This window comes from Charadrius vociferus, unplaced genomic scaffold, assembly GCF_000708025.1.
Source record: "Charadrius vociferus isolate BGI_N301 unplaced genomic scaffold, ASM70802v2 scaffold455, whole genome shotgun sequence".
NCBI classification, from domain to species: Eukaryota; Metazoa; Chordata; class Aves; order Charadriiformes; family Charadriidae; genus Charadrius; species Charadrius vociferus.
Genome location: NW_009648550.1, coordinates 4,526,692 through 4,554,657, shown reverse-complemented (window position 1 = coordinate 4,554,657; position 27,966 = coordinate 4,526,692). Strand labels below are relative to the sequence as shown.

Sequence of the window (27,966 nt, the reverse complement as noted above, 5' to 3'; positions counted from 1 at the left end):
CTCTTCCCGAACAGACTAAACCAAGAGAAGTGATGACATTTAGGGGACTGCTGCAAGGCTTGCTCCTATACTGTGGTCCAAATTAATAATGACCTAAGGTTGTCACCTGTGTGTTGTCTGGCTGAGTTGTATGAGCTTGTCTAATCACTCAGGCCTAGATTTCTTCATAATACACAATACTGTCATAACTGAGGTGAAGACTGATTTACCTTTTTTTTTTAAATGCTCCCCCCTTTAAGTCCCAAAGGACTTGCAGAGAGTACTAGACCTCCAGTAACGGTGTACTGTAAATGGTTGCAATAACTTGATGTTACGTCATTCTGTTCTGATTGTATATCAAATGCTTCTCAGTAAAAAAAAATTGGTTTATAAGAAAACCTTTGAAATGTGAAGTTATATAGTATAGCATTCCATACTATAACAAACTATATAACTAGCTGATCTAACTATAGAGAACTGACTACTGGAACTTCTGGGAAAGATTACAGTGATTATCAGCAATTTCTCTTTACCTTTTTGATGTGACATCTAAATATATGCCCAGTTCTGAGTTTTGGCTTAGACTTTTTCTGAATGAGGGCCTTTAGGAAAAGGTTCTCAAAAGGTTCTTTCAGTCCTGTGTCTGAAAATAACAACATTGTGGAGCCTTATGGATGACAAGGAAGAAGAGAGTACTGGAAAATACTCCTGAATTCATGGTAGATGGAAAATTGAATGTTTACTTTGGTTTTATGTGTACGCAACTTTCCTTTAATAGGTGTCTAATTTCTGTAGTTTTTCAGATCTTTTTAAGCAAACTGTAATACTTTTTGCCCTTTAAATTGACACAGGTGGGCAGAAAAGGAACTTAATATGATGAAACTTTTCTTTGATAATTTGGTACACTACATTCAGGCAGTCAGGGAAGGACGACATAAACATGCATTGTAAGTACACAACTGACTTTGAGTGGTATTTTATGTTTTTAAATGTATCTTTTCTGCTTTGCTTCTGGTGCTTCTGATGTGTTTTTCTAAGTAAATACTTTCTGTAGGAACATTACATGCTTAGGGAGACAAAGGTCTGTAAAAACAATAAAATTTTAAATAGCTTCCTTTTCTTCAAAAAGACCTATGCAACTACTCTCCTGTCATTTTTGTTACACGTTATGTTGAATATTTGTTTACAAATAAAACATGAAGATTTCATATATTCAAACCAGTTTAAAGCGATTTCATGTCATAAAACTGTTCAAATAGTTTCATTTTAAAATCTGTTATCATTAACCTTTGCAGTAGGTTTTTTCTGTTGAACACATTCATCTGCACTTTCCAATCTGTATGATTAAAATTAGATGTATATACACAATTTCTAGCTTCCCAATCCCAGAGGAATAGACTATTCGGGTTTTGACAGATGTCAAAGTCAGTATGTAAACATGGGCATCCACAATTGAAAAACGTTGCTATTTATGGGTCAAATTTTTACTTCATCATACACCTTTATATTGGATATTGCTCTTGTGAGAAATTACTTCAAAAGCTGTCTGAAAGTGGGGTGACATGCTTTAAATTCAGGCAAAACGATACGTTGTTCTACTCCTTTGACTGTTAAGCTTCTACATTATAAATAGAAATAAAGTTAATATTTTCATTTAAGTTATGAAGATATTTTTATTGAAAGTGTGCATCAGCTGGAATCAGAAATTCAGACTAGAAATACCAGCATTTTACAAGTTAGAGAAAAACCTTGCAAGGTGGTAATGGCAAAATGGTGCACTTGAATTGGACTGTATGCCAAAAAACCCCACTTACATTCCCCCAAAAAACAACAAAAAAGTACCTTATTTAGTAATGACTGGTGTGTCATTCCACTTGTTTGGTGTGGTTCTGTAATGTGTACCACTGGACTATAAACTATATACTGAAATAAAAGTTCAGAAATAAACTTGTAAAAAAAGAATTATTTCTTAAGAGGCACATGTGTGAGCGGGGAAGAAAGTTGTGACAATAAACAAATAAACGTCTGTTTTTATACAAATTTAAATTTTAGATACAGCCACAGTGCAGAAGTTCAGGTTCGTCTTCAATTCCTGACTTGTGTATTTTCAACTCTAGGATCACCAGATCATTTCCGTAAGTATTTGAGGTTACATTATCAGAGAAGCACCTCACAGTAAGGCTCATGTAGTTCTTAATTATCAATGTCAGCTTAAATAAATGTATTTTAAACAGATACAGTTTTAAATAATCTGATAGTGTTTCAAAAGAAGGTTTTTTGACAAAAGCACAGAGCCAACATTGGAGTTTAGATTCTATTGCAGTTCTGTGAAAGCAAATTGTTACATTCTCTGTGCTTCAGTTTCTCTAGGTGTTAGGATTGTAGTAATTACTGAAATGAAGATAATATATTCTGTATTTGTGGGTTTTGGTTCATGTCCATAATGTTCCCAGAGATCTTTTACTGGAGTGCACTGTAAATAAGTTGTGATACCAAACAGGAATACTTCTTTATATTTTAATACTGTCAGAAATGGGTTTACATTCCCTGTAGGGTCTTTTGCAAAAGTGGTATTCTGTATGATGGTTGATCTATACAGAGGCTGAAATCTTTTCAGTCTAAAAGGTTGAAAATAGCAATCTTTTGATGTGGCTGATGGAATTTGAAGTTAAACGCAATTTTCTGTGGTTTTAGTAACCCTTGGTGTCTTTCCCTTCCGTAAATTGTTTTGGCTGCTCTCTTCTTAAGCCCTTGTAAACTAATAGCCTTCAGTGTTGTCTCAGCATCAGCTCTATACAGACTTTCAGTTGACTGTATATTGAGGTCATTTGTTAAAAGGACTGAAGGGAGGAGTCATTTGGGTAGTCTCATTATAGATAGTCAAAGTTGGCATACAATGCATGCCTTGTCGTTTTGGTCATTAGAGTAGAGTATAGGAAGGAATGAGAAAATCTGTAGCCAAGAGAAAAAAAAAAATCGTGACACTGTATTTTGCTGTTGTTGATAGGATAGCCACAATTCTTTTTAAAGAAATTTGTTTGGATCGCAGATGTTTATATGTCAACTAAGAAAATAAACGTACAGTTTTCTTGAAAGGAGTAACAGTGAAATAGTTGGAGAGACACTCTTTTCAGCCACGGTCTCAAAACCCAGCTCAAAGATGGACTCTAGGCTGTGCCCAATAATTACTTATGAACTGAGAAACAACCTGCTGTTTGGTACGAGATCTCAGGTCAGGCTATGCTGCTCATTGGTTTAGTGACAACTGACAGCGCTAATGGCCAAAAACTAGCTGATTGCCAGGGCTAAAAGGGAAAAGTATAACAAAATCTATTCTGATATTTCTGCATGCATTTTTTTGGGTTTGTAGCATATTGCTATATATTTGATGTTATAAAGGAGTAGTTAAAAATACTTCCCAAATTTTAGGGTTGAGTTTAGAACAAGTGGACATACTGTGGCACTGCTTAGTAGAAGATTCTGAATGTTACGATGATGCACTACACTGGTTTTTAAATCAAGTACGAAGTAAAGATCAGCATGCTATGGGTATGGAGACGTACAAACATCTTTTTTTGGAAAAGGTATGTGAAGAGTTAATCGCAACCTTATGAATTCTAATAAAAGTGTTTCTTTCCATATTAGCACTGTTTAACAAATGCAAAATCGTTTCTATGAAATGTATGTCTTCAGTACTCTGGGAGGGTCCCACTTGTCATGCAATGATTTTTCTCTGCTTGGAGTGAAGAGAGGAAGGGATTAGCGTGAATTCTTTTTGCACTAGTATTTACTTGAGTGTCTGTTTGCAAATAGCCTGTGTGTTGTATCTGAAGCTGTGTAGCATTATTTCAACTTGGAAAAAAAAAAGCACCTCCCATAAGTATACTTTCCTTTATAATAGATAGCCACCTGACTTAAAAAATTACTTTTCTTCTTTTTGGGAGGGCCATATAAGTTTCACCCATATATCCACTGAAAATACAAACATGCAGCAGTAGAGCTTTTCGCAAGGGGTCCCATCCATTTCAACAGATGACATTACAGAATTGATAGATTGTGTAATAATTAATGTAGTCTAGTTCTTTTTCACGGCTACACAGTTTTTGTCTAGCTTTGTAAGCGTGTGAGTTTTTGAACGAACACATCATGTATGCTAACAAGTTGTCCTGCTGTTGATAAGTTAAGCAGCTAATGTTACAATAATTTTTGTTCCCCCTGCACTGTTACAGTCATAATCAGTGGTAGAGAGATTTGTTTAAGCCAATTATAGTTGATTTTTTGTATTGTATATAAAATTCAGAGAGTGTGATCTCTTGCAAGAATATATTTTAATTGATCTACTAAATTCAAATATTATTGGTAGTAACAATGACATTTTTCTGTGCTAGTGCAATAAATATCCTGTAATTGCTGTCCATTCCCTCACGGATTTTTTTTTCCATACTAAAGTGTATTTATTTTATTTAGATGCCACAACTAAAACCTGAAACTATTAGTATGACTGGCCTAAACCTCTTCCAGCATTTATGTAATTTGGCTCGATTGGCTACTAGTGCATATGATGGTGGCTCAAACTCAGAGGTAAGCCGAGATTCTGTGCTCATCTTTTTCTTCTTTCTGAGGGAAGGGGAAAGTTAAATTACGTATCTGCAACAGCGTAGCTCTTGAGAACTTACTGGCTTGTATATTGTTTACTGGTTTGAGATGGTAATGCCGCAGCCCATAGTGGTAGGGTCTGTACAGACTCCTGCCTGGAGGAGAGCCCTAGAATCTCAGGACTCAAAAGTTCCAAATGTGGGACTAAAATGGAAATAAAAAGAGGCCAATGATCCTGACCTTCCCTCATGACTTTTGAGCATGTGTGGCTTTTGTTTCTACAGGTAGAGATAGGAAACCACAAAGAAAATGACACCTGTTGCCTGTGTATCTTTGTGCAGTTTATCATATTCTTAGCATAACTGAACTGTAGTCACTGTTGTGTTTAAAGAGTGGGTTTGTAACATTTACTTTTCTTAGTAAGATTCAGATGACATTTTATTAGGCATATTTAATTGTAACTAGAAATCTGTTGTAAGATGTGTCTGTTGTGTATGATGTGCTTTAGAAGTTTTTCTTCTGTGGTTTTTTATACAGAGAAACTATCTTAGAAATAAAGTGGTATATAGGATATTTTTCTGTGAATTGATTTGAGGCAATTTTTAATTAAATTCTGCTTTTGCAATGAATACCAATAAGAGTTGTTGTTTTACGGCTTCATTTAAAAGTATTCCTGTTTGTCAAAAATGAAAATTCACTCTCTTGAATTTTAACCAGTTCTCCTTATGCTTCGAAGTATGAAGATATTTCTGTGAAAGTTAGGATTTTCTAGTAATTGATGTGTGCAGTGATGAGAGCCCAAGCAGAGGAAAAGCGGAGATATTTTTAGTAATTTCATCAAGAGGCAGATAAAATATCCAGATCAGAAAAGCATCACTCCCAGTAAAATAATAAGGCAATGTTTTGTTTGTGTGTTTGTTTTTCCTTTTGTCAAAACAGTTGTGTGGCATGGACCAATTCTGGGGTATTGCTTTAAGAGCACAGTCTGGTGATGTCAGTCGAGCAGCTATCCAGTATATCAACTCTTATTATATCAATGGTACGAATTTTCATTTTTATTTTTGGGTTTTGGTTAAAATATTGTAAAGACTATCTAGTGTTATTCTCTTTTTTTTATTCTTAGTATTAAAATGCATAGTCTCAAAGTTGTGGTTATATGATTTACTTTAACTGATGTTACAGGTAAAACCGGTCTTGAAAAAGAACAGGAATTTATTAGCAAGTGTATGGAGAGTCTGATGATAGCTTCTAGTAACCTTGAGCAAGACTCGCATTCAAGTCTGACCATTATTGAAAGAGGACTCTTAATGCTGAAGACACACCTGGAGGCTTTTAGGAGAAGGTAAATGGTTCCAGTGACATACTTGGATACGGAATTTATTTCCATTCTTCTTCTCGTAATCATGAATAAGTTATGAGTTATTCTTAATTTAAGTAACAATTTCTTGGGGTTTTTTGTGTAAAGTGAGGACAGTAGTGGATAATTTTGAAAGGTGATATATAAGGTTTAAACAGTTATACGAGCTGACTGTTCTCCTTCTATAAAGAAGTATGGATGTGGTTCATGTTTCCCCATCCCTCACCAAAGAAACTTTTGCAAAGTTATTTTAGTTGTGTTTGGAAAATAGTGAGACTATCAATAACTTCCTCTTATTTTGAAAAAACAGTGAATGAAGGTGCAAGTTTGTCTTTCCTCTCGTTGTTTATAGAACATTTGTGTTAAATAGATTTTGTTGAAAATACTTTTTCAATGTTTTTACCTGCTTCTTAAGGTTTGCATATCATCTGAGACAGTGGCAGATTGAAGGCACTGGTATCAGCAGTCACTTGAAAGCCCTGAGTGACAAACAGTCACTACCACTAAGAATTGTATGTCAGCCAGCTGGACTTCCTGACAAGGTAGTTAAAAGCCTTTTCGCAAGTACGTTCTACATTGTTGAATTTCAGTAAGTCCACTGTGCACTTTGAAAAATAATATACGTGTTTTATTTCAGATGACTATAGAAATGTATCCTAGTGATCAGGTGGCCGATCTACGGGCAGAAGTTACCCATTGGTATGAAAATTTGCAGAAGGAGCAGATAAATCAACAAGCTCAGCTTCAGGAGTTTGGCCAAAGCAGCCGCAAAGGGGATTTCCCTGGTAAGTCCTAGTTCTCATACCTCTATTTTTCGCTCTTACGAGGGTTCATCCATTTAGAGCTTAGATGATTATGGTCTTTTTCTTCCTCAGGTATCCTGAATAAGCAAACGTTATGATTTATTTTCTTCTAGCTGTAGTTACAGTTAGCATCGCCCTCACTTTTAATTAATAGTATTGTTTCTTAAGCGTTACCATTTCTTTGAAATAGCAAAGAAAATGTAGATCTGCCGAAGGTTTTTAGATCTAGCCAAACTCCAGGTCCTAATAGACTTTCCCCCTCATTATTTTTCTTCTCAGTGTTGTTTTAATTAATTATGTTGTTTTCTGTAATTTGGAGACTCTGATACATAGAACTTTATTCTATGTTTTGTGAAATTTATACATTTCTGGCTCTGCCATTGATTCAGAATTTGAAGTCATAATTGAAATTCATAATTTATACCCTACATATATGTATTCCAGTCAGGTGTAAGATTTTCCTTACTCCTGCAACTGCTTTTTAATTTATGATCATCCTGTAGCAAAAATGATCATTCATCCTCTTTTGATGCTTTGATTTGGAATGTCACCTTGCTCCTGAGATGGTCATTGCTTGCTTACAGGGTGATGAATTTGCATCATGTTGTTGTTCACGTTCTTTATGTGTTTTGGAGTGAATGAAAATTTCTGCTTTATACTTTAGAAGGGTATTTTCTAAGTCCTACTGATGCTATGTATGATAGCGTTCTTATCGATTGTTGCTGTTCAAAATGTTACTGTTTTCTGAATTATGTTCTCCTCGATGTTTTCTTGTTTTCTTTCTTTCTCATTATGAGCAAGATTTAGCATGTAATGTATATTATCTGAACTAATTCCGTCCATGAACATCTTTTTCCAATACCACTGACCATTAGTACATGTGTAAACATGAATCTGACTCTTTTCATGGTTTAACAACTTCTTTTAAAAATGCGTTAGAGAGACACTGACAGTAAAGCAGACTGAGTTTTAGACATCTTAAATACCTTCTTTGTGAAATCCTTTTCCAGCCACTCATCAGAAACTGTTTTATTGAAGAAACTCTCTTGTTTTCACCAAGTATAGCCATGTAGCAGAAAATTTTATTTTTGTTTTAGAAATTTTTCTGAATTCAGAAAATTCAGAATTGCGGTCTTGCAGCAGCTGCAGTTCAGTCATGTTACATATGTACAACGTCTTTTGTTTTGTAGAATGTCTGTGCTGATATCTGTAATTTTATACACCTTTTGTGGATGTTGTTTTATTTTTTCTGTGTTTATTACACTAATTATTAACATTCCATAACTGTGGGAAACTGGAGAACCATAAAATTTGTATCTGTTGATTCAATGACCCAGGGTCCTTTGCTAGGTTTAAAACCTGTATTAAGCCTCGAAGTGCTTTGTCGTGTAATTGATATCTGTGTTGGCTGATAGATGCATAAAATCCTCTAAATGGCTAAACCTATTATTAACCAAACTCCTGAAGAAGTCTCTTTGCATTGTTTCGGGCATGCCACCATGAGTTTGGAATAATCTAGTCACATTATTTTTGCTTTTCAACTGCTAAATTTCAGAAGATAGGACTGAAACTGGGACTTGCAGTTAAAACCTGTAGTTTTACTCATTCATACCCTATTTTGGGGACTGTTCTGTAGGGTTTTTTTTTAAAGGACTTTCTAATAACATTTAGTTGGTCACAAAGATCTCTGAATTATGGTTCAATGTTGACTGTTTACACTTTAAAAAAAATCATTCTGCATCACAAGATACATACTGTAAGGTACATAGTGCACACCTCTGTCCCAGTGACCTTTTACTGTGTCCATTCTAATATACCTGTATTAGTTAAAAACCAATTCCTGGGTAAGAACCTAAAATGGCTATTATTTTATCAACTGAGGGAGAAATCTGAACAGAATTTATCAAATTCCAGTAAAAATTAAATTCTCTTTGCTCATCATGTCAGAGTACAAGATTTTTCTTGCCTCTTCCTTACAGAGCTAAATCTTGTTGTCCTTAACTGGTTTTTAGTTGTTTGCTCAGGTGGGATTTCAGTTTTACAAAAAAAAAAGATCACAAAATATTTGTATCATCTTTTGGCTCTTAGAATTCTAGACTTGCACTTCTCTTTTTTGCTTCTTTTTGTTTTATCTGTTGTTAACTGTGACTGGCACTTTCTTACGCTGTTGGCCTCCTTTAGCGCTTCTGTTGGCCTGCCTTTTCACCGCTGTGTGGATAGCAATTTCATTTCCAGCATCTTTGCGCAAAGTGGTACTTTCATTTTACTGCTGTTGGGATTCATGAACAAACGGTATGCCTGAAGTGATACCAGTTACATCTAACACCTGGTGTCTTAAAAGGAAATTTAGTTTGAGAAGATGAAGACACTGAAAATTAATGTTAAACAGATTGTTATAGAAGTGAGGTAACTAGTAATGTTGAAAGTGAAGCTGCAGGTTCTGAGATGGAATAAAAGAACCTTAAAGCATTTATTAGTTACAGGTAAATTTCTGAAGTTTTTGCCATCGTGCTTCTGTCAAGGGAATGTCCAATAAGCCAAAACTTTGGGAATGTAGCTGTAAGTAGTAGACGCATTTGCATTTATTAAATGTTCCTTTTAACTCTCTTTGACTACAATAAACTTTATTATTATTATTTTACATTTACCAGACATCTACCACATATTTCTTTTGAGGTCCCGATATCTATTGTAACATCTCTTGCTCATTTGAAATCTGCAGTGCTCAGAGAAATGTGAGATTGCATTTGCTTCTCAGTCAGTTTTTTTTCTGTATTCTTTCTTTGGAAATCTGTTACTAATTTGCTGAAGGTAGATTTCTGTATTTTTTTGGGTGGATGATGTGTTTGCCTGCTGTCCTGGTTTCAGCTCGGAAGGAGTTAATTTTCTGTTTAGTGAATGCTCTGAGAGGAATGTCAATAGTACCTATTGTTTTTAGTTGTTGCTAAGTGATGTTTATACTATTCAAGGACTTTTTTTCAGCTTCCCTTAGAAACATAGACAGAATGATGAAATGGCCAATTAAATATTCCATACTATAGGTGTCATGCTCAGTATATAAATGGGGGTTACCCGGGGGGCGGGAATCAGTGATCATTGCTTGGGACAGTGCCAATTCACTGGGCAGTGTGAGCGACCAGTGTCACTTTTATTATTGTTATTTTTCCTTCTCTGTTACTGTTTCTTTTAGATTGTCTTTATCTCAACCCACCAGGTTTTTTTATTCCCTTTCCCCTCCTCTTTTTCCCACTCTTCTTGTGGGTGGAGGAGTGGGGAGGTGAGCAAGCAACTGTGGTTTTAATTGCCAGTTGGGGCTGCCGTTATCTGTTTGAAATGATTTTGCCTGACTGCACTGGTAAGTTTCAAAGCAGGCAACTGAGGAGGATGAGAACAGTGGTAGATATGTGAGATTATTCCCAATTCCACATAAAACCTTCACGGTTGTATTGTAAACTGACAGATGTTGGCTACTGTCTCTCCAGTTTTTTCACAAGACCATCCCAGAAATTTTGTTTGGGCAGGATTTGAGGAACATATATATTTGCCTGATGCTTCCATTTATTCTGGCAGTCCCATCGAAGTTAGTGTGTGTACATCTCACTGGATTGCTGTGGTTTGGAAATGTCAGCACTTGGCTGTGTATTTTGGATGGTTTTGTGAAGCATCACCTGGATTTATTGGCTGCACTGGCTGCAGACTGCAGGTGATGGACTGTCAGTAATTACCAAAAGAAGCAGGCTGGCAATTCATGCACTACACTGTTTATGTATTTATGACAGTGAAAGAATGAGGTTAAGTTTGCTGCAAATACATAGGCTTTTTTGCTGGTTTTTTTTTTCTCTCGTGTCTTTGAATACTGTGTTCCTTAGCCAGGTAATACACTCTTTTGAAGCATTTTCAGGTTATAGAACTCTGAGTAGTCCCTAAGATTTCTGCAAGATTTTTGGAAAAAATAGACTTTTTTAAAGAAGTTTCATTGAAATCCCGATGCTGAAGTACAGTGGCAGTGTAAGGCTGCTCTTCACTGGTGTGGAGGACCAGGGCTTTTCACGTTGGAAAAGGCGTACCTGTAAGAACAATGGCTGAAAAGCATAGCAAACTTCAATCCATGACTGTGCACCAGAATTGGTGGTTAGAACTGTATGAGTACTCTGAGGCAGAAAGTCATTGTGCATTGTAATTCTTAGTTACTGCCTGATTGTCTGCGCCAAATGAAATTAAATTCTTAATCTTTTAGTTCAGATTTCTTGTTCAATGTTGAGAACTCTTTGAAGGGTGTTCTTGGTTTTCCCTTTCTGAAGTATATGACATCTTCGGTTCTGACTTACGTTTAAGTAAGATAAATATTGCTTCTTCACCTTTGCTGACTTTTTCACAGGTGTGTGATACAAAGGGATTTTGTTGATGATCAGAGTAGTTTTCCATTATCCTTCTCTGGAATAGCATAATTTACAACAAAATATGGAAGGCATGTTTTAATTTGGATCACGAACACTTTTTGCTACAAGATTGGGTGAACTGTTACTGAAAAGGGTTTTCCTAAATACATGCTGGATATCTAGTTTATTGTAATAACCACTTTTTATAAGGAAATTGCATTAAATTTTTGCTTGATGTTAATTGCTGCTGAAGGGTGCGCTATTAAAAATAAGTCTTAGCATTTTCATTAGAAAATGAAGCTATGATTGCAGAAATTTATTGAAATAATGTTTTTATCCTAGGTGGCCTCATGGGACCTGTGAGAATGATTTCATCTGGGCATGAACTGACAACTGATTATGATGAAAAGACGCTTCATGAATTGGGTTTTAAGGATATGCAGGTATTACCAGCATATAGATAACAGTCACTGAAAAAGATTGCTTGATATGTTGCTTTTGTCTTGTGCAGCTGATATATGTAGTGGTGGTGGAAGGTATGTTTTTCTTTGGGAGCATCCTGCAGTTTGCTGAAACAAGTTTCACACTATCCAACGCGTCTCCTGTGAGCTCAGACTAATACTGTCAGTCCTTGCTGCTGTTGTCAATCTTAAAAAGAATTAATTTTAAAAACCTTAATTCTGGTTATGTTGGCAGATGTGAAAACTCAAGGTGTGAAAGAAAAATTTCAATTTTTTTCATTCATCAAGGAACACTAGAGACCAATGCAAACAACATCAAGTATCCACATTTTGTCTGAATTGTTGAACTCTCATTATTTCCATAGTAGCAGTGACTAGTTCTCTCCTTTCATGGGTTAAATCTGAAGCATTTTTTAATGCTTATTCGTAATTTTTTTTTATTTTGATTCAGAGTTCCTGTTAGAGTGATCTACTCATAAGTTTGCTGAAGTCTACAGTATGGAAAAGCCTAACTTGATTTTTATAAGGGTGAATGACATCATGGCTGTTTTAGGGAGGTGGGTCTGTAACAAAACTTACCAGCAGATTATCACATACGTTCTTTCTAAAGAACATATCTAAATCTAAACATATCTAAATCTAAAGGAAGACGAAACTTCCACCACACACCTTCAGGGGTCTGCTAACATACTTTTAGAAGGATTATCGCTGACTGATATGCTTATGTGTGCCATTGCTGGCTCTTAACAGTTGTAGCAGTTGGTCTGTCTTGGCTCTTGCAGTTCAAAATCAGATGATCTGTTGGACTATGTCTTCGTTAGTTCCTTTTGCTAAATGAATTGGATGAATTCAAAAGCAAACCCAGATTTTAAAATAATTTTTTCTTGTTAACACAGATCACTTTACAGAGTTGAACTGTGGTGCAGTCAGATGAATTCTTATGTTTGCAGAACTCGAAGGAGTGTAACATTCAGTTTGAATGGCTGGGTGTGATCAATATATGGAGGCGATAACCAGTCAGCAGGAACAGTTCATCTGAGAACGGCCTTCCACAATGTGGTTATGCCAGTATAACAAATGTCTGCTTTTCCAACAGCACTGCTATTTGTGTTGCCTCGCCCTCACTAGCATTATTCTGGTCCTTTGAGCCAATTTATCTCATTTTTCCTCTGGATTAGTTTTTGGGCCATTTCATTAATGTACTGAGAAGTCAGACCAGTACTAGAGTCTCCCCAGACGGAATGGCAAAATAAGGGATGACAGACAAGGAAACAGGACCATCTACTGTAACAACAGCAAACAGTGTATGCAACTACACCATGGCTGCCTTAAGTGAAAGCCAAACCAAGCTTTAATTATGGCAGTTGCTCAAAGTGCTGCTCAGTAAAGATTTTACAAAGATATTGATGTATCTGTGAGTTCTTAATTCTGATCCTGTTGAAAACGTTCCATGGTTTTAGCATATGAATTTTTAAAATCGTCTCTCTTCTACATCTTTTTTCTCCATTTCTAGATGGTGTTTGTATCCCTGGGCGCACCAAGGAGAGAACGTAAAGGTGAAGGTGTTCAACTTCCAGCGTCTTGCCTACCTCCTCCTCAGAAGGACAACATTCCAATGCTTTTACTCCTTCAAGAACCTCATCTTACCACGCTTTTTGATTTGTTAGAGATGCTCGCCTCTTTTAAGCCTCCTTCTGGAGAAGTGGCTATGGAAGATAGTGAGGTAATTTAGAGTAATTTTATTGGAATAATTACATTTAAGTTTCATTTACTTGGGTTTTTCTTCCTATCTAGCCTACTTCTTGTGTGCTCTGTCCAGTTGGCAGATACGTTTATTGGCTGTATATTCACGTTTCACGTATGGTATAATCATTATCATGATTTTTCTGATTTTCGTAACAACATTGTTCTGATATGTTTTAAATGTTCTAAATATTGTAGAAGCTATAAAAAAAGAGTAATTCTTAGGAAAGAATACTGATTATTTAAATAGATGCAGTGACTAATAGTGGGAATTGGCTTGAAGAAAGGTCTGTAAAGGTTTTATTGCAAAACCTCAGGTTTTATGTCTTATACGCATACCATCATTAGCTTGTGGGAAATTAAATAATCACTAGTATATGCAAACCAGTAGTTAATTTTTAAGTTTTATTTACACTCAAATATTTCAAAATATGTGATGATGCTGTAAAGATAATGGAACTTAGTTTCTTGCAGGTTCAGTGAGACTTCAACTATCGTGTTCTATTTGTGGATTTACATTAGATAGGAAAGAGATAGCTTCTTAATTAAGAATAAATACATTTTTGGACTTTGAAATCTTATTTTCACAATGAAGTTCATAATAAGAAAGGTTGCTCTATGGTTTCTCAGAGTGCAAGGTGTGAAGAACTCCATCTCCATGCAGAAAACTTATCCAGACGTGTCTGGGAACTGTTAATGCTTCTGCCAACGTGCCCTAATATGTTGCAGGCATTCCAGAATATTTCAGATGAGCAGGTAAACAAAGAATGCTTGTTTTACATGTTTATCTTTATTATACATGGATGTTTTAGTTGAAATTTACCCAGAGGAATCTTAAATAGTAAGTATGTTAAGTATGCTGAGACACAAGTAAACCTAATAAACAAACCTCATAATTCTTACAAAATTAAACTAAACAGAGATGTCAGTTTAGTTCCTTGAAGTTTATTTTTATGATTTATTTTTAAAAATTATTTAATAAATGAAAAGAATAGACAATACTAATTGTCACAGTCTTTTGGTTTGAATTGAAACAGCAGATTCTGCATTTGCAGCCCTGCTCTAACATTATGACTGTTGTGATACTTTTGTCCTTTTTTACTCTCTCCTATAATTTCAAAACAATAGGTACTTACCTAGTCGGTTTTTGCCCTATAGATGGAAATTTTGCTTCTTTTAAAGTTGTTGAAATTACATATTAACAGTTTTTAGATATGACGGTTCTTTATGGACACATGCATCAAAATTTTGGTGGAAGTTATAATTTAGAGCATAACATTTGGCTTCGTCTGCTTTAAAATTATGTGTACATTAGCTTATAATAATGTTGGAGACTTACTCAAATTTCATTGCTGAATTCGCATCATTCAAATTGTTATTAATCATGTGTAGAAATATGCTTGAAAATTTCTAATTTCAAATAATAGATGAAATATAAAACCAAATAATTTGTCCATGTCACTTTAAAAATCCTCTCCTTGCATCTTTTAGGTAGATCAGCATTAGATATAATTGTGTTAATTGCTTTCTGTCTTTTTTTATCTCTTAAGGGTAATGACGGCTTTAGCTGGAAGGATCTTCTGCGAATAAAAAGTGCCCATAAACTATTGTACGCCCTGGAAATTATTGAAGCTTTGGGAAAGCCCAATAGGAGAATTAGACGCGAATCTACGGTAATAGAGTTCCTCGCACAGAATATATGTTTTTCTCTCTGAACCGAAGTATATATTGATGAGTTATTTTATAGTATTTTAATTCTTTAACTGTTTTTACAATGAATTGTTCTTGTTTATCTTTAGGGAAGTTATAGCGATCTTTACCCAGACTCAGATGATTCCAGTGAAGATCAAATAGAAAATAGTAAAAACACATGGAGCTGCAAGGTTTGACTTGTCCTACAGTATTCTGCGATACCTAATATAGTTTTTCAAAAAAGATATAAAATGAAAACCCATTTAAAATGTTATCCAAAAATTTTTGGTCTCAAATTTAGGTATAACATTTTAAAGTTTTCTGTGTTATCAGGCCTGTAAATTTGTCATAGTTGTGTACAACTATTTATTTTGGTTTTCATAAAACATCCAGCAGAATAGTTTATCAGATTTATTTTTATTCATTTATAAAGCTTAAATTGTCATCTAATTGAACTTAGTGATATGTCCGTATTTGCTTTTTCTCACATTGGTTCCATAATATACTTACAGTTTGTTGCTGCTGGAGGGCTCCAACAGTTACTAGAAATTTTCAATTCTGGAATCTTAGAGCCTAAAGAACAGGAATCGTGGACTGTGGTAGGTGTTAATTCACCCTTTTTCTCCAGAATAACATAGCTGTCATTTGTAAAGACGTCATTACTTTCAGCCTTTGTTATAGTTACTTTTCTGTTGTAAGTGAAATAAATTAATTCTATAATTGAAACCACCAATGAGTCTGTGCAATAGCATCTTTTTCTTGGATATCTTATATTCCTGGAAGAATTTGTTTTCTTCTTAAAAAGAAGGCAGGTACACTTTTTAAAAGAGTTTCATAGCTTTTAACTGATTTTGATGTATTTGTTGTAAAATTATTTCAATATTAGAAACAAGTTGTCCTTTTCTCTATTCAGTATATAAACAAAAGTTTGTATGATTGCTTTTATTGGTCTGTCCAGAAAGTATGTACAACACCATGAAAATAATAACAGATTCTGCAACTAAGTGCCTGAGTACAGAGTCCTGACTTATGTATGTACAGGTGCTGGATAACTGACCTATTTCATGTGTTGCTGTGACACGGTGCTCCATTTTTATTATTTTTACTCCCATAATGCACCTTCTGCTGGTCGAACTGAGCAGGTGCTATGTTTGGCCATAGCCACACAGCTGAGAGCCATGAAAATTGATCTCGAGTTACTAAATGGATCAGTGCTTTTCATCTAACAAGAGATGTTACAATACAAAATGGTATTTTTAAAGTAGTATCTATTGTCTCTGCATGGTTAAATATATTCAACTTGAAAGCACTTCTGTATACCATACTTTATACCCTGTGCTATAGTTGAATACATTGCAGGAAAGGCTCTTAACTGTTTGAGCTGAACTGCTATAGCATTTCCTCTGTGATTTCATGCACTGAATAACAGAATGTCTTGAATGCACCTGTTAATAGGACTAGATCATGAAAATGTTTTCATTGTAAGAAGTAACTTTTTTTAACACCTTTCCTCTTTAGTGGCTATTCTGGTGATGTTTTACCAGTTAGTTCCACCTGTTTGTCCTTTATACCTTACTTAACCTTTTCATTTCAAATTCCGTAGTAGGCATAGAATTATTTGTAAAATAAATCCCTGGAAAAAAAAAAAAAACATTTTCTTATTATTCACAGTGGCAGCTAGACTGTCTTGCTTGCTTGCTGAAGCTGATATGCCAGTTTGCAGTTGATCCTTCAGATCTGGATTTAGCTTACCACGATGTCTTTGCCTGGTCTGGTGTAGCGGAGAGTCACAGAAAAAGAACATGGCCAGGCAAATCAAGGAAGACTGCAAGCGACCATGCGAAGGGCCTTCATATACCTCGTTTAACAGAGGTAAAAGATAAACAGTGTGTCCATTGTGTGAACATTAGAAAAATGACTCCTTTGTTGTGTGAAGCCTTTATTTTGGTAATAAGATAATGTAGTGCAAAAGTTACTAATATTGATCTATATCCTACATGTTTTTCTCCTCTAAAAACTATTCTATTTGCTTTAAACCTGGCAGTTTTAAAAGCTGGAATCAAAAGGGGGTTCGGTGATTATCCCTATTCCTTAGATTTTGCTTTCCAAATTCATTGCTCTTGTTTTTCATGGTAACTAGTTATATGGGCTGTCCAAATTCTCACTAAATCCATTATAGATTGCTTTAGTAAATACTAAAATAGATCTACTAAGGATATCTGAGTGAGCGTATGGTAAACTTACCTAAACCTGTAAACCTTCCTACCAGATTCCTGCATGCAAATTTCCTAATGTAGACGAAGGAAATGTAGTATTTTGGCATCAGAGATGTGTTCATTGTAAATTGATTACTCTTGGGCACGGGACCAGCTGTGATTGCCAGAAAGTATAGATCTGAACTGTGAACTGGAGCCAAACTTCCTGTTTCTCGTTGTTATATGTGGAAAGACCTTAACTATTCTTTAAGTATTCAGTATTTTTGACAAACCAGATCTTTAAATTGCCAGACCTACTATGATAGAGGGAAAATATCAAATGTATTAAATTTTTCAACGCTGGCTGTGTAAATACTGCTACCAGTCTCTATAACTAGTTTTAAATTTTTAATTGTTGTTGGTGAGTATTTTTGATTGCAGTGGATTTGCTATTAAATATTTTAAAAATGCTTTCTTCAGAGTTTAATTTGAAAATTCTGTTTAGCCTATCAGGTTCTCTAAAGATGAATAATTTAAGTGAACGTATAGTCAATGAAACGTGTTGATCACAAAGATGGGCGAAATTTACATATCCAACCTCATTCTCAACCCTGTCTCCTCAAGCCTAAGATTTTTAAAATCCAGGCTTTACAAAATAATAGTGTGTTTTTACTAAAATGATTGAGTAAATGGTTGATTTTTCTATTCAGTTAAATTGTTCTTCTTAGAGAAATAAAATGAAATTTTTGCATCTAGACTTAGTCAATGAAACACAGGATTTTAGATCTGCTTTAATAAAAAACAGTAAGTTTTTTAACTGTGGAGATGCAATGATTTGTCTTTTGCTTTTCTTCCCTCTACACAGGTAGGTTTGTTTTAGATTCACACAGTATGTATAATTTAAAAATAGATCAAAAAGCTTGTTGTTATATTAACTGGTTTTTTTTTCTTTTGACTTCAATTTTTAAAGGTGTTTCTTGTACTTGTCCAGGGAACCAGTTTGATTCAGCGACTTATGTCAGTTGCTTATACATATGACAACTTGGCACCTAGGTACAATATCTTTTTATTTTTGTAGTAAAGCTAATCAAGTGTGCGCGTTTTCATCTCTGCTTTAAATAAAATAAATAGCTCTTTCAGTTGTAGTCCCTGTTAATGTCTATAGACTTAAATTTCTGATATGGGTGTTAGACTTGCTTTTCTTAGTCACCTCTTCTAGTAGCTATCCTACCCTTATAGGAGGAGTGACAGAGAGTGGCGAGAACTCTCAATGGTCGCCAGTCATAGAAAAATCAGTGAACTAAACAAATTGTCAGAAATGTTTTGGGTTGGTTTTTTTAAGTGTAAAGTAATTAAGCATCATAGAATCCCTTGTTGTTTAACCATTTGTTCTTCTGGCTATAAGACACGAGGAAGAAAATACGTATGGTATGCTCTCATAAATTTTCATGCCAAAACTATTTCGTTGTCCCCTCTGTAGCCATTGGCATTCTCGATTTCAAGGCAATATAAAGGAGAAATTAAAAGAAATTCACTTTTAAGCTGCTTATTCATCTGCTGGTTTTGACTTATTTTTTCCATCTTAATAGCATTAGTTTAGTACTGCTGAAATTACCCTTTACTGTTTTAGTCAGTGTGCACGTACTGAAGGCAAAATTTTGCCTTCAGAACCAGGCTATTAGAAATTTTGGTCCTTTTCGCCTTTTGTCCTGAGAAAAGCAATTCTGTGTAAAACCGTGTCATGACAGAGTCAGACTGATGGTGGGGAAGACAGGTTTTTTGCTACATTTGATGTTGTAGAATTACTTGAGTCCAAGTAATGAATAGTGCATTTTACCATGTTTTTAAAAGATTAAGGACATTCAGAGCATTTCCAGTCAAGTCTGCAGGTGTGCCTAACTTTAACCTCTAGTTGAGTTTCAGGAATAATTTTAAATATATAGAGTATGGTCTTGGTTTCATAACCTTTTATTGCAATTTATAAAAATGTAAGTAAATAAATACAAATATTTAAAATTTGTCTAAAGTTTGCAAATGCTTGTTCAAAGGGCAATTCTCCATGAATAATGCTAGCTTTCTTCTATATGGGTCAGTTCTTAGTTCTGTTTTACATCTCTTGGATAAAATAAATGGGTTGTGGGTATTTTTTCTTGACTTTTTATCTTGTAGTCAGTAAAGCTTGAAGATTTTAATAATTTTATTTTTGTTGCCAATTTTGAATACTGCAAGAAATAAATCCTTGTAAGATTAAAATTCTAGTTTTCTTAGTGGGTACTTAAGAGTAACTGTGTTGTTACTTGTGTTCACTTGTATTTCTAAGTGATAATCTGTTACGTTCTGTGATAAAGTTCAAATGGCTTTATCTTCTTCCTGTTCAGGGTGTTGAAAGCTCAGTCTGATCACAGATCAAGACATGAAGGTTAGTGCTGCGAAATAGCTATACATTATGAACTAGTAGCAATGAAAACATACTGAAGATAACTTACATGTTTGTTTTATTCCACCATTAGAATGCTATAAAATTGTGTTCCTTGGTAGTGTTAGGGCTGTTGCACTCTAGGTGGGAATACACAGAGAGGCTTTCCTTCTTTGGAAGTTGTTTTATATGAAGTGAAGTTTTACTGTAGCTATGCCTTCATCTCCAGAAGAGCTGTTTTTGGTAGGAAAACCAGCCGTATTCTTATCTTCCAGTGAGCTGCATATATAACACCGTAATAGAGTTGCCAATAGTCACTTTTATTCTGGTTTACAGAAGTCATTCTGGGCCCAGAATTCCTTGGAGCTCCCCCATCTACCCCTCTTGTGAAGGTTTCTTATAAAAGGTCTAAATGACCGCTGTCAGATTCAGTCTGTATCAAAGTAAAAAAGTACAGCACAGGCATGCATAAATATAGGTACGTCCTCCTAGGTTTATACGTTGTCTTCAGTTTGTCTACTTTGTTCTCCCCTGGGGATATTAATGTCTATGAACTCAAATTTTCAGTAAATGCCGTGTATCACCTACTATAGTCTTCCTTTTAGCTGTTAAGAAGAAAGAAACAGAGATACTAGTGAGTCCAGGGAAATGTTCATGTTAAGACATGATGCAACCTGTTGGCAAAGTACCAGCTCACTGCTTAAGAAGTAGAGATGCAGGAAAGGATTGTACCTCAGACTGGCAGTAGTTAGAGTAATTAATTTAATTATTGTCATTAGTCCAATGATCAGTATTTGGTAAGCGTATTGGTAAAATTCTCAGTTTAGATTGTATCTTATGTGCCAGTAAGGATTTAGTCTTGTACGTTAGTATGACTGAAATAAATGTCCTATGTGCTAGAAGTACACAACTTTTCCACCTGAAAAGCCTCTTCTGTTAGTTACAGTGTCATTTACTCTTATCTCATTGTCTTTCAGTCACTCATTATTCAATGTGGCTCTTGGTGAGTTGGGCTCACTGCTGTTCCTTGGTGAAATCCAGTCTGGCGGACAGTGATCATTTGCAAGACTGGCTAAAGAAGCTTACCCTTCTTATTCCAGAGGTACGTTAAAGGAGAGGTTGTTGCATCACTAATTAGTGCATAATATGGAATAAGACTAACTTTGGTTTCAAGCTACTAATAAACGCAAAACATGTTGTTTCCTGCTAAAACTAGGCAGGGTCTGACTCGGTTACTTGCAATCCTGTTTTAGAAGTAATCAGTTGTAGTTGAAATACTGTGTAAGATGGCACATTTGTGGTGGATTTCAAACCAGTTCCTAAACTCTTGTTTTTGTTCTTGGCTTCTCTTTGAAGGTAATTTTTCCATTATATTTGTTGACATTCCTGGGTGATGCCCTCTAACATGGATTAGTCTAACTATACTTCCCCCATTATGTTTTTTCTTTAGCTGCACTTTTTATCACAAAATGAGGTGAACGAGAGTTGATATAAAAATGTTTGTCATGACCAAATCTTTCCTAGCTTTAAGTGATTTTTTTCTGATGTAAGAAAAACTTGAAAATTGCATGAAGGTAATAGAAATTTTTTTTTTTTCATTTACTAGTGATTGCTGAAAGGTGCAATACAGACATGATGTCTGTATTGGTTTTATTACTCAAGCACAGAAAAAGCTTACCTGCTGACGCCATTTAAAAATGCTGGAAAAGAAAGAGTGCAAACTTTCAAAGCTGGATTAGAGATAGTCTATGGATATTTTTCTTAAGAATAAAACAAAGAAGAAAATAATTCTTCTAGTGAAATTAAACAAATTAACAATACAGTTAGGAATGAGTGAGTGTAAGTTCCAGCATCACACAGATTTCCCTAATTTGCGTGGATGTGATATTTTCTATTTAGTGATATTTCTATTTTACTGCTTGTAGTCTTTACTGTAGAAAATATACGACTCAAGAGACAAGAGGCACAGACAAACCAGCTTTCTTTGTTAAAATGGTCTCTTTTGCATTTTTTCTGCAAGTAATTTATATGTCCATTATTTCTAATATGTGTTTTTAGTAAGACATTCTACCTTGATAACCTGATAGGTATTATAAGAGGAACTTAATTATGCACATATGAAAGAAAAGCCAATAAAAGAAAAAAAATCTTCTAAATAATGTGTGTAATCATTTAATTCTTTTATTTTTCTTAAAGACTGCTGTTCGCCATGAGTCTTGCAATGGTTTATACAAGTTATCTCTCTCTGGTCTGGATGGGGGAGACTCAATTAATCGATCCTTTCTGCTGCTGGCTGCATCAACTTTATTAAAATTTCTCCCTGATGCTCAAGCTCTGAAACCGATCCGGGTAAGAATTTAAGAAATTACAAGACTTTATCAAAGATCTATTTAAACTTACTTTTGTTAATATAAAACCAAAAAAATGGTAGCATGTGTTATCATTATGTCTGACATACTGGTTTTGGTACACTGAGATATAAAGACTTCAGATGCTTCTAGAAACTTCACAAAAGTAGTTAAAGCTGTGACACTACAATAATTCAGAGCTTGCCTGTGCTTAGAGAAATGCAGAAACAGCATTTAGGAAGTGCTCTTCTGGAATTTTAGTGTTCACATAACACGCTGTTTGGGAATAACAGTTGTGTTTTCAATATATGCTTCAATTTCCCTTTTAAATGTAGGTAAGTCCATAAATAAATCAGTACGTTGTTTTACATGTACATAGGTGCCCTCTGTTGTTGTGGCTGAATGTTGCTGTTCCCCAGTCAATTGCTGCTGTTTTTCTGTTGGACTATGCCCAAACCACCACAGAGCATTATCGCGCTCACAGCTCTGCTAAGTAGAAGAGATTCTTTGGATGCTGCCAAAGCTACTTCAGGAGGAGTTCTCACTGTTAATGTATGGAGGTTAATGGAGATGGTTTGAACTAACCTGGATGATTTAGCCTGAAGTCAATTAGGGATTGTAGACCTAGCAGTGCATATCAGGGGAGGCTGTGCTGCCTTCAGCTGATGTAGCTAGATCTGAAGGAGAGGACTTTTATGGACTTGTACGGCAGTGAAGTGTAAATCTCAATTTTGGGTCTGTCCAGCAGTTATTCTTGTGACCCTGTGGGGCATTTGATTTCAGGTTAGTGTGGTTCATTCAGTTTAAGTCTGCTTTTGTTTTAAACTCTGTTGATATTTTTTTAAAAAGTTAAAACAATCTACAGAAAATTTTGCATTATTTGACTCATTTTCAGAAGAGTTTAAAATTAGAGTTGTACTAACTAATGTTGAATTCAGCCAAAGTTTCTCATGTTTTGTCCAGTCTAATATTGAAAATTTTGCAATTTGCGGTGGTTAGGATGGAGTCAATACTATTTTGAATATTTTTTTAAGTGTCTGGCAGATCATCATGTTAATCTTCCGAGAAAATTAATAAATATTTCAGAAGAAAAATCAAACATGCACTGTTAACCATTGTAAAATACATTGTTCCTATACTTGGCTTATCTTAAATAGGGGCTTGTAGAACAGTTACTGGGCTTACTACATTTTTTTAATACACAGTTATTTTGTCTGAGGTACATGAGAACAAAAGCAATTTCTTTTCACAGATAGAGGATTATGAAGAAGAAACGGTGCTGCGACCAGGTTGTAAGGAATATTTTTGGCTGCTGTGCAAACTGATTGATAACATACACGTCAAAGATGCGAGTCAGGTAGGTTTTGCTTTGCATTCGTATGTGTCGTGGGTTTGCTTTTTTAAATTTGGGTGTTCAGACCACTTTTGCTTCAGTATGAGACATTTTTACTTAAGATATAGTGAACTGCCGTGAACAGCTCTTGGAACTTTCCCATCTCCTAGCTTTCTTTACTCTCTAATGTATATTCAGTAGCTCTTGGCCAAACAAAGCTTCAGATACTGAACCTGTAGAGTCAAGAAGGGGGAATGGGTATAATACACAAAGAGGGTGAACTTAGGTGAAGGTAACAGACATTGGGAATACTGTAATTATCGGAGAGATTCACTGTTGATATTTCAGTGTGGTCTAATGAGGGGGTAATGAAGTATTTGACTGCGGCTGAAAGAGCAAAAAATTTTGGTTAACAGCCACTTAGCAGAGGTTAGAAGACTTTTTCACAACTTTTGAAACATCTCTAAAGGGTTAAAGCTACCTTTTGGGCAAACTCTGCAACTGCTTGTGCTGGCTGGTGGCCCTGCATAAATCTCTCTATTTCAGTCTTGTGGCAGGAGTGTGGGAAGAGAAGAAAGACAAAGCCTTAATCCTAGTTTCTCAAGAATGGAAGAGTCTTGTCCTCTCCTGACTCTGCATGTTCCCAGTAGAGGCAAAAATTTTGTTCACCCCCAGTCATTCCTCTGCTCAGTTTTCTTCCATCTCTGTTTTATTAATTGAATCTCTTAGCTAGGCTACAGTTCTGCCTACTTCTTCGGCATGTTGCTCAAGCAAGAAATGCTAATGGGACTTTTCAACCTTCTGACAACAAATTGTGTGTTCTTGTGAGAAATAACAAACGCTTTAAAATAGTACTATTGCATTTTTTTCGGTATGGCAAATACAGTATATTTGTGGGATCTGCAATTGAAAGAATAAATGTTACTTCATTTGAACTGCACAGCATTGATTTTAAAAAACAGTTTTATCATTTATAAAAATGTATTAAAATATTGTTGTAAGCAAGTTTGAAAGATGAGCTTTACTTGTCCCTGTTTTTCTGTGTGCAATAACAAAATTCCATCCAGAAGCATAACCATACTTTGAGACTAGGCTTATAGATTATAATTCATAAAGTACATAATTATTTTCGATTTATAATCCATTTTCTTTATTTTAATCAGACCACGCTGCTTGATTTAGACGCACTAGCAAGACATCTGGCTGACTGCATTCGGAGGTAAGATTTGCTAACAGTTATTTCACTTGTAAGTTGCATTGCATTTATTGTTAGTGGGACAGTTTTAACATTTCTTTTGTATACATGTGCATATATAGCAGAGAAATCCTTGACCATCAGGATGGTAATATAGAAGATGATGGACTTACAGGACTACTTCGTCTTGCAACAAGTGTTATTAAGCACAAACCACCCTTTAAATTTTCTCGCGAAGGCCAGGTAAGAAAAGGACACTGGAAGACCGTGAAGAGATCAAAATAGTGTCATCTCATCTTTCAGTACTTTCTTCATTTCACCTTTTTTCTGCTATTTTGATTACAGGGCCCAATATATATCATATTTCTAGCCTTAGAAAGATGGATAAAAACACATGTATCATTCCTTTATTAAAAAGTAGCACATACAGTCCCTTCCCTTTCTAACTAAATTTAATTTCAGGATAGAGTTCTAATATCCCAGAAATATTTTTTTCTTTTTCATTTACTATCTTTAAATGTTTTTAATATTGATCAACATTAACTGGTGTAAAAATCATTAACAGCAGCTGCTTTTTCACCATATCCTGGGACAGTTGTGATCTAAAAGCAACTTTTAAGCTCTATGTCTATACAGAGGCAGACGCATATTACAAGAATATAATTTCTGCCTCTGCTTGTAGGATGGGAGAGTGGCTAGGCAGGGGAAGCTGCTAAAAAATTGTGTTTTCGGGCCACATTGTCTAAAAAAAAATCCAGCAAAACCTCGTGGTGTAAAAGCTAACTTACACTGATGTTTTTGCCTGGTATATAAGCTGACTTAAATTGATCGTTTTTTCTATAGACTGTACTGAGCTTATGACTGGACCTTTAGTGAGGTTTCACCAGGAAAACAGTCCCCTGTATCCAATTATATTGCATATATCTGGTCTGTTACTTTGTCTTTTATCATAAAATGTCCCTGAAGGTAATTTTACAGTCCAAAAGTTTTAAGTGTCCACATCGTTCACTACCTAACATAAAGTTACATTGCTGACAGGATTTTAAAAGACTACTACTATGTAATTCTCCTGGAATAACTGTATTTTAAGTATGGTGAGCTTGCAGATTAAATTAGAGCAAGAATTCAATGCACAGAGCACAGTGTGGAGGATGATGTAGTAATTAGAAGAGGTATGCAAAGATCAGATTTCTGTGGGTTGGATATATGAAAAGTATGAGAAGACAAAATGGAAGCTTAAGTAGAGGAGTGATACTATACAGAATCCAAAATATGTTGCATGTATGTAGCATATCACAGGGAGGCCAGAAATTTGATTTGAAAAATAGATGAATGTGAACGGAGCAGTATCCACAACAAACTTCTCAAAAAGAGTTTGGCTTTGCTGAGAGACAGACACTTTGTACATCTTCTGAGACTAAGTCATGATCTACTGTTAATTTTTTAAAATTCTGAACATTTTTTAATTTTTTAATCAGGAACACTTATTAACTGCACATTATAAAGAGCATTAGTGAAGAGTTTTGTATTGCATTCAGTGTAATAGAGCAGGATTGTGAAACCACATGATTCCCTTTGAGCAAAGACTGCTGAAAACATATGCAGGCAAATACTGAAGATAGTTTAGACTTGCCCAGAGGATTCTGATGATCCACTGTGCCTTTTCTTCCCTACAGACTCCTTCTCTTACTAATTAAATAAAATTACTGTTTGGCAAATATCGTCAAACTTTAAAGGTCACATTTTGTGACAACAATGGATATTTGATCTACCTTCTTTGACATCTTTTATAGATAATCACCGCCTACCTTATTCTACACTACATGGACAAAAATACATTTTAAACATACACTAACTAGCACATTTTCACTAGAAAGGTGTATCTCAAGGCCACTTTGATGGCAGAGAGATATATTTTTAGTAAGATTTTTGCATTTAGCCTCTGAGCAAAGCCATCTATAGAGTTCTTTGTCTTCCCTGCTCCAACATGTCAGAATTCAATCGGCACAAATGCAAGATTGAAAGTGTTAATCAGCAAAAGATCCAGATCTCTGAACTAAAGGCTTTTCTAGTCTGGGACACTTTAAGGTGGCTGATATGTTAAAACACAGGTTTGAAAAAGGCTGCTGCACAGCACTAGGCTGCAGCTAAAGCACAGTCTAAAACTTCACTTAGTAAATGCAGCTGGTCTGCTGATGAGCTGTAATCATCTACACCTGACAAGCATGGTTAGGAATGAAAAGGAATCAGGCTGCTGCCCTGCAAGCACTCCTGTGGCAGACTAGCTACCAAGAAACCAGGTATTTATTTATTTATTTTTAATTTTATGCATTTTCTTTCTCCAAAGCGTGGAGAAATCTGGGAGAACTTTGGTTAGCTATGTTGGCCAGAAGACCTCTCCATATTATTCAGCTATAAACATAAGACCCTGGTTATAAGATTTTATATTAAGACTATAGGAATTTCTCTGCACACTGGAACAAGGCTTTTCTATGGTGATTTTGCTGTGTACTCCACAGAAGACCATTTTTTGAAATATTTAGAATTTAGTTAACTTTTACGGCAGAGTCTGGCCTTTCAACCTTAAAAGACTTCTTAACTGAATATACCCGATTGGGGAAATTCAGGAAGAAGGTTTTTTTTAATTACAGTCTAGAAATTGTAGAATAAAGTATAATAGCTGGATTCGTAGCCTGTGCTCTACAAATGGAGGAAGAATTTTGTTCCTAAAAAAAGAATTCAAGAAGATACCTTTGGGGAAAAAAGCACATCAAAATTCTGCAGAGGCAGAGGATTTATTGACTGATTATGTAGGCAACTAAAGTGATACACTACTAATATAATTTAATGATTAAATACAGTTTGTTAGGATTGTAGACAGTGTACAGCAGCAGCAAAGTGTAGGCTATGGATCATGTCATCGCCCTAGACATAAAGTATGCACATGAATTGCTGGTTCTTTAAGGAAATTTGTTGAAATATTGCTTTATAAATTCTGCTCAATTTTTTCTTTTGTGGTCTCTCATTATACCACTTAAAATGACTAATTAGTAATGTTCACTTTGTAGCTGAAAGGTGGAGGAAAGCCTTTTGTATGCTTCGTTGAAGGTGCTGTAGTTGTGGAAGAGTATGACCACCTGTTCTTACAGACCTATACAGATCTTTATTTTTTGTTGTCCTTTTAATATTTTACTTTTAATTCTATTGAATTAAATTGACTAGATAGAAGGAAGGTACTGAAGTTTAGACAGATCCATCTCAGTTTTTTAGTTTATTAATCTCGGCTGCTAAAGATAAGTAACAGTGTATAATATGTATTTGTCAGCCAAGGCAACCTGACTTGGTACAGCTGTGCTTTGTGCCTTTTGTAGTTCAGTTAATATTCCAAACAAGAAACAATACAAAAATACACTTAGAGTACATATGGAACATAGTGCATGTTTTAGCGTTAATTACTGATTCATAAAAC

At 35.2% G+C, this 27,966-nt stretch overlaps 1 protein-coding gene across 1 annotated transcript in view; it reads left to right on the top strand.

Moving 5' to 3' along the window:
* Nucleotides 1-27,966, top strand: part of USP34 (ubiquitin specific peptidase 34) — a 122,010-nt gene that overhangs the window by 48,819 nt on the left and 45,225 nt on the right. The window contains 22 exon segments of the mRNA XM_009886078.1: nucleotides 831-926; nucleotides 2,032-2,114; nucleotides 3,409-3,563; nucleotides 4,447-4,560; nucleotides 5,515-5,614; nucleotides 5,758-5,917; nucleotides 6,348-6,474; nucleotides 6,570-6,717; nucleotides 11,457-11,557; nucleotides 13,089-13,298; nucleotides 13,949-14,074; nucleotides 14,869-14,991; nucleotides 15,118-15,201; nucleotides 15,523-15,609; nucleotides 16,682-16,882; nucleotides 18,176-18,258; nucleotides 19,584-19,624; nucleotides 20,599-20,723; nucleotides 21,818-21,970; nucleotides 23,222-23,326; nucleotides 24,466-24,521; nucleotides 24,620-24,740. Coding sequence (XP_009884380.1) covers nucleotides 831-926; nucleotides 2,032-2,114; nucleotides 3,409-3,563; nucleotides 4,447-4,560; nucleotides 5,515-5,614; nucleotides 5,758-5,917; nucleotides 6,348-6,474; nucleotides 6,570-6,717; nucleotides 11,457-11,557; nucleotides 13,089-13,298; nucleotides 13,949-14,074; nucleotides 14,869-14,991; nucleotides 15,118-15,201; nucleotides 15,523-15,609; nucleotides 16,682-16,882; nucleotides 18,176-18,258; nucleotides 19,584-19,624; nucleotides 20,599-20,723; nucleotides 21,818-21,970; nucleotides 23,222-23,326; nucleotides 24,466-24,521; nucleotides 24,620-24,740 — 2,599 coding nt within the window.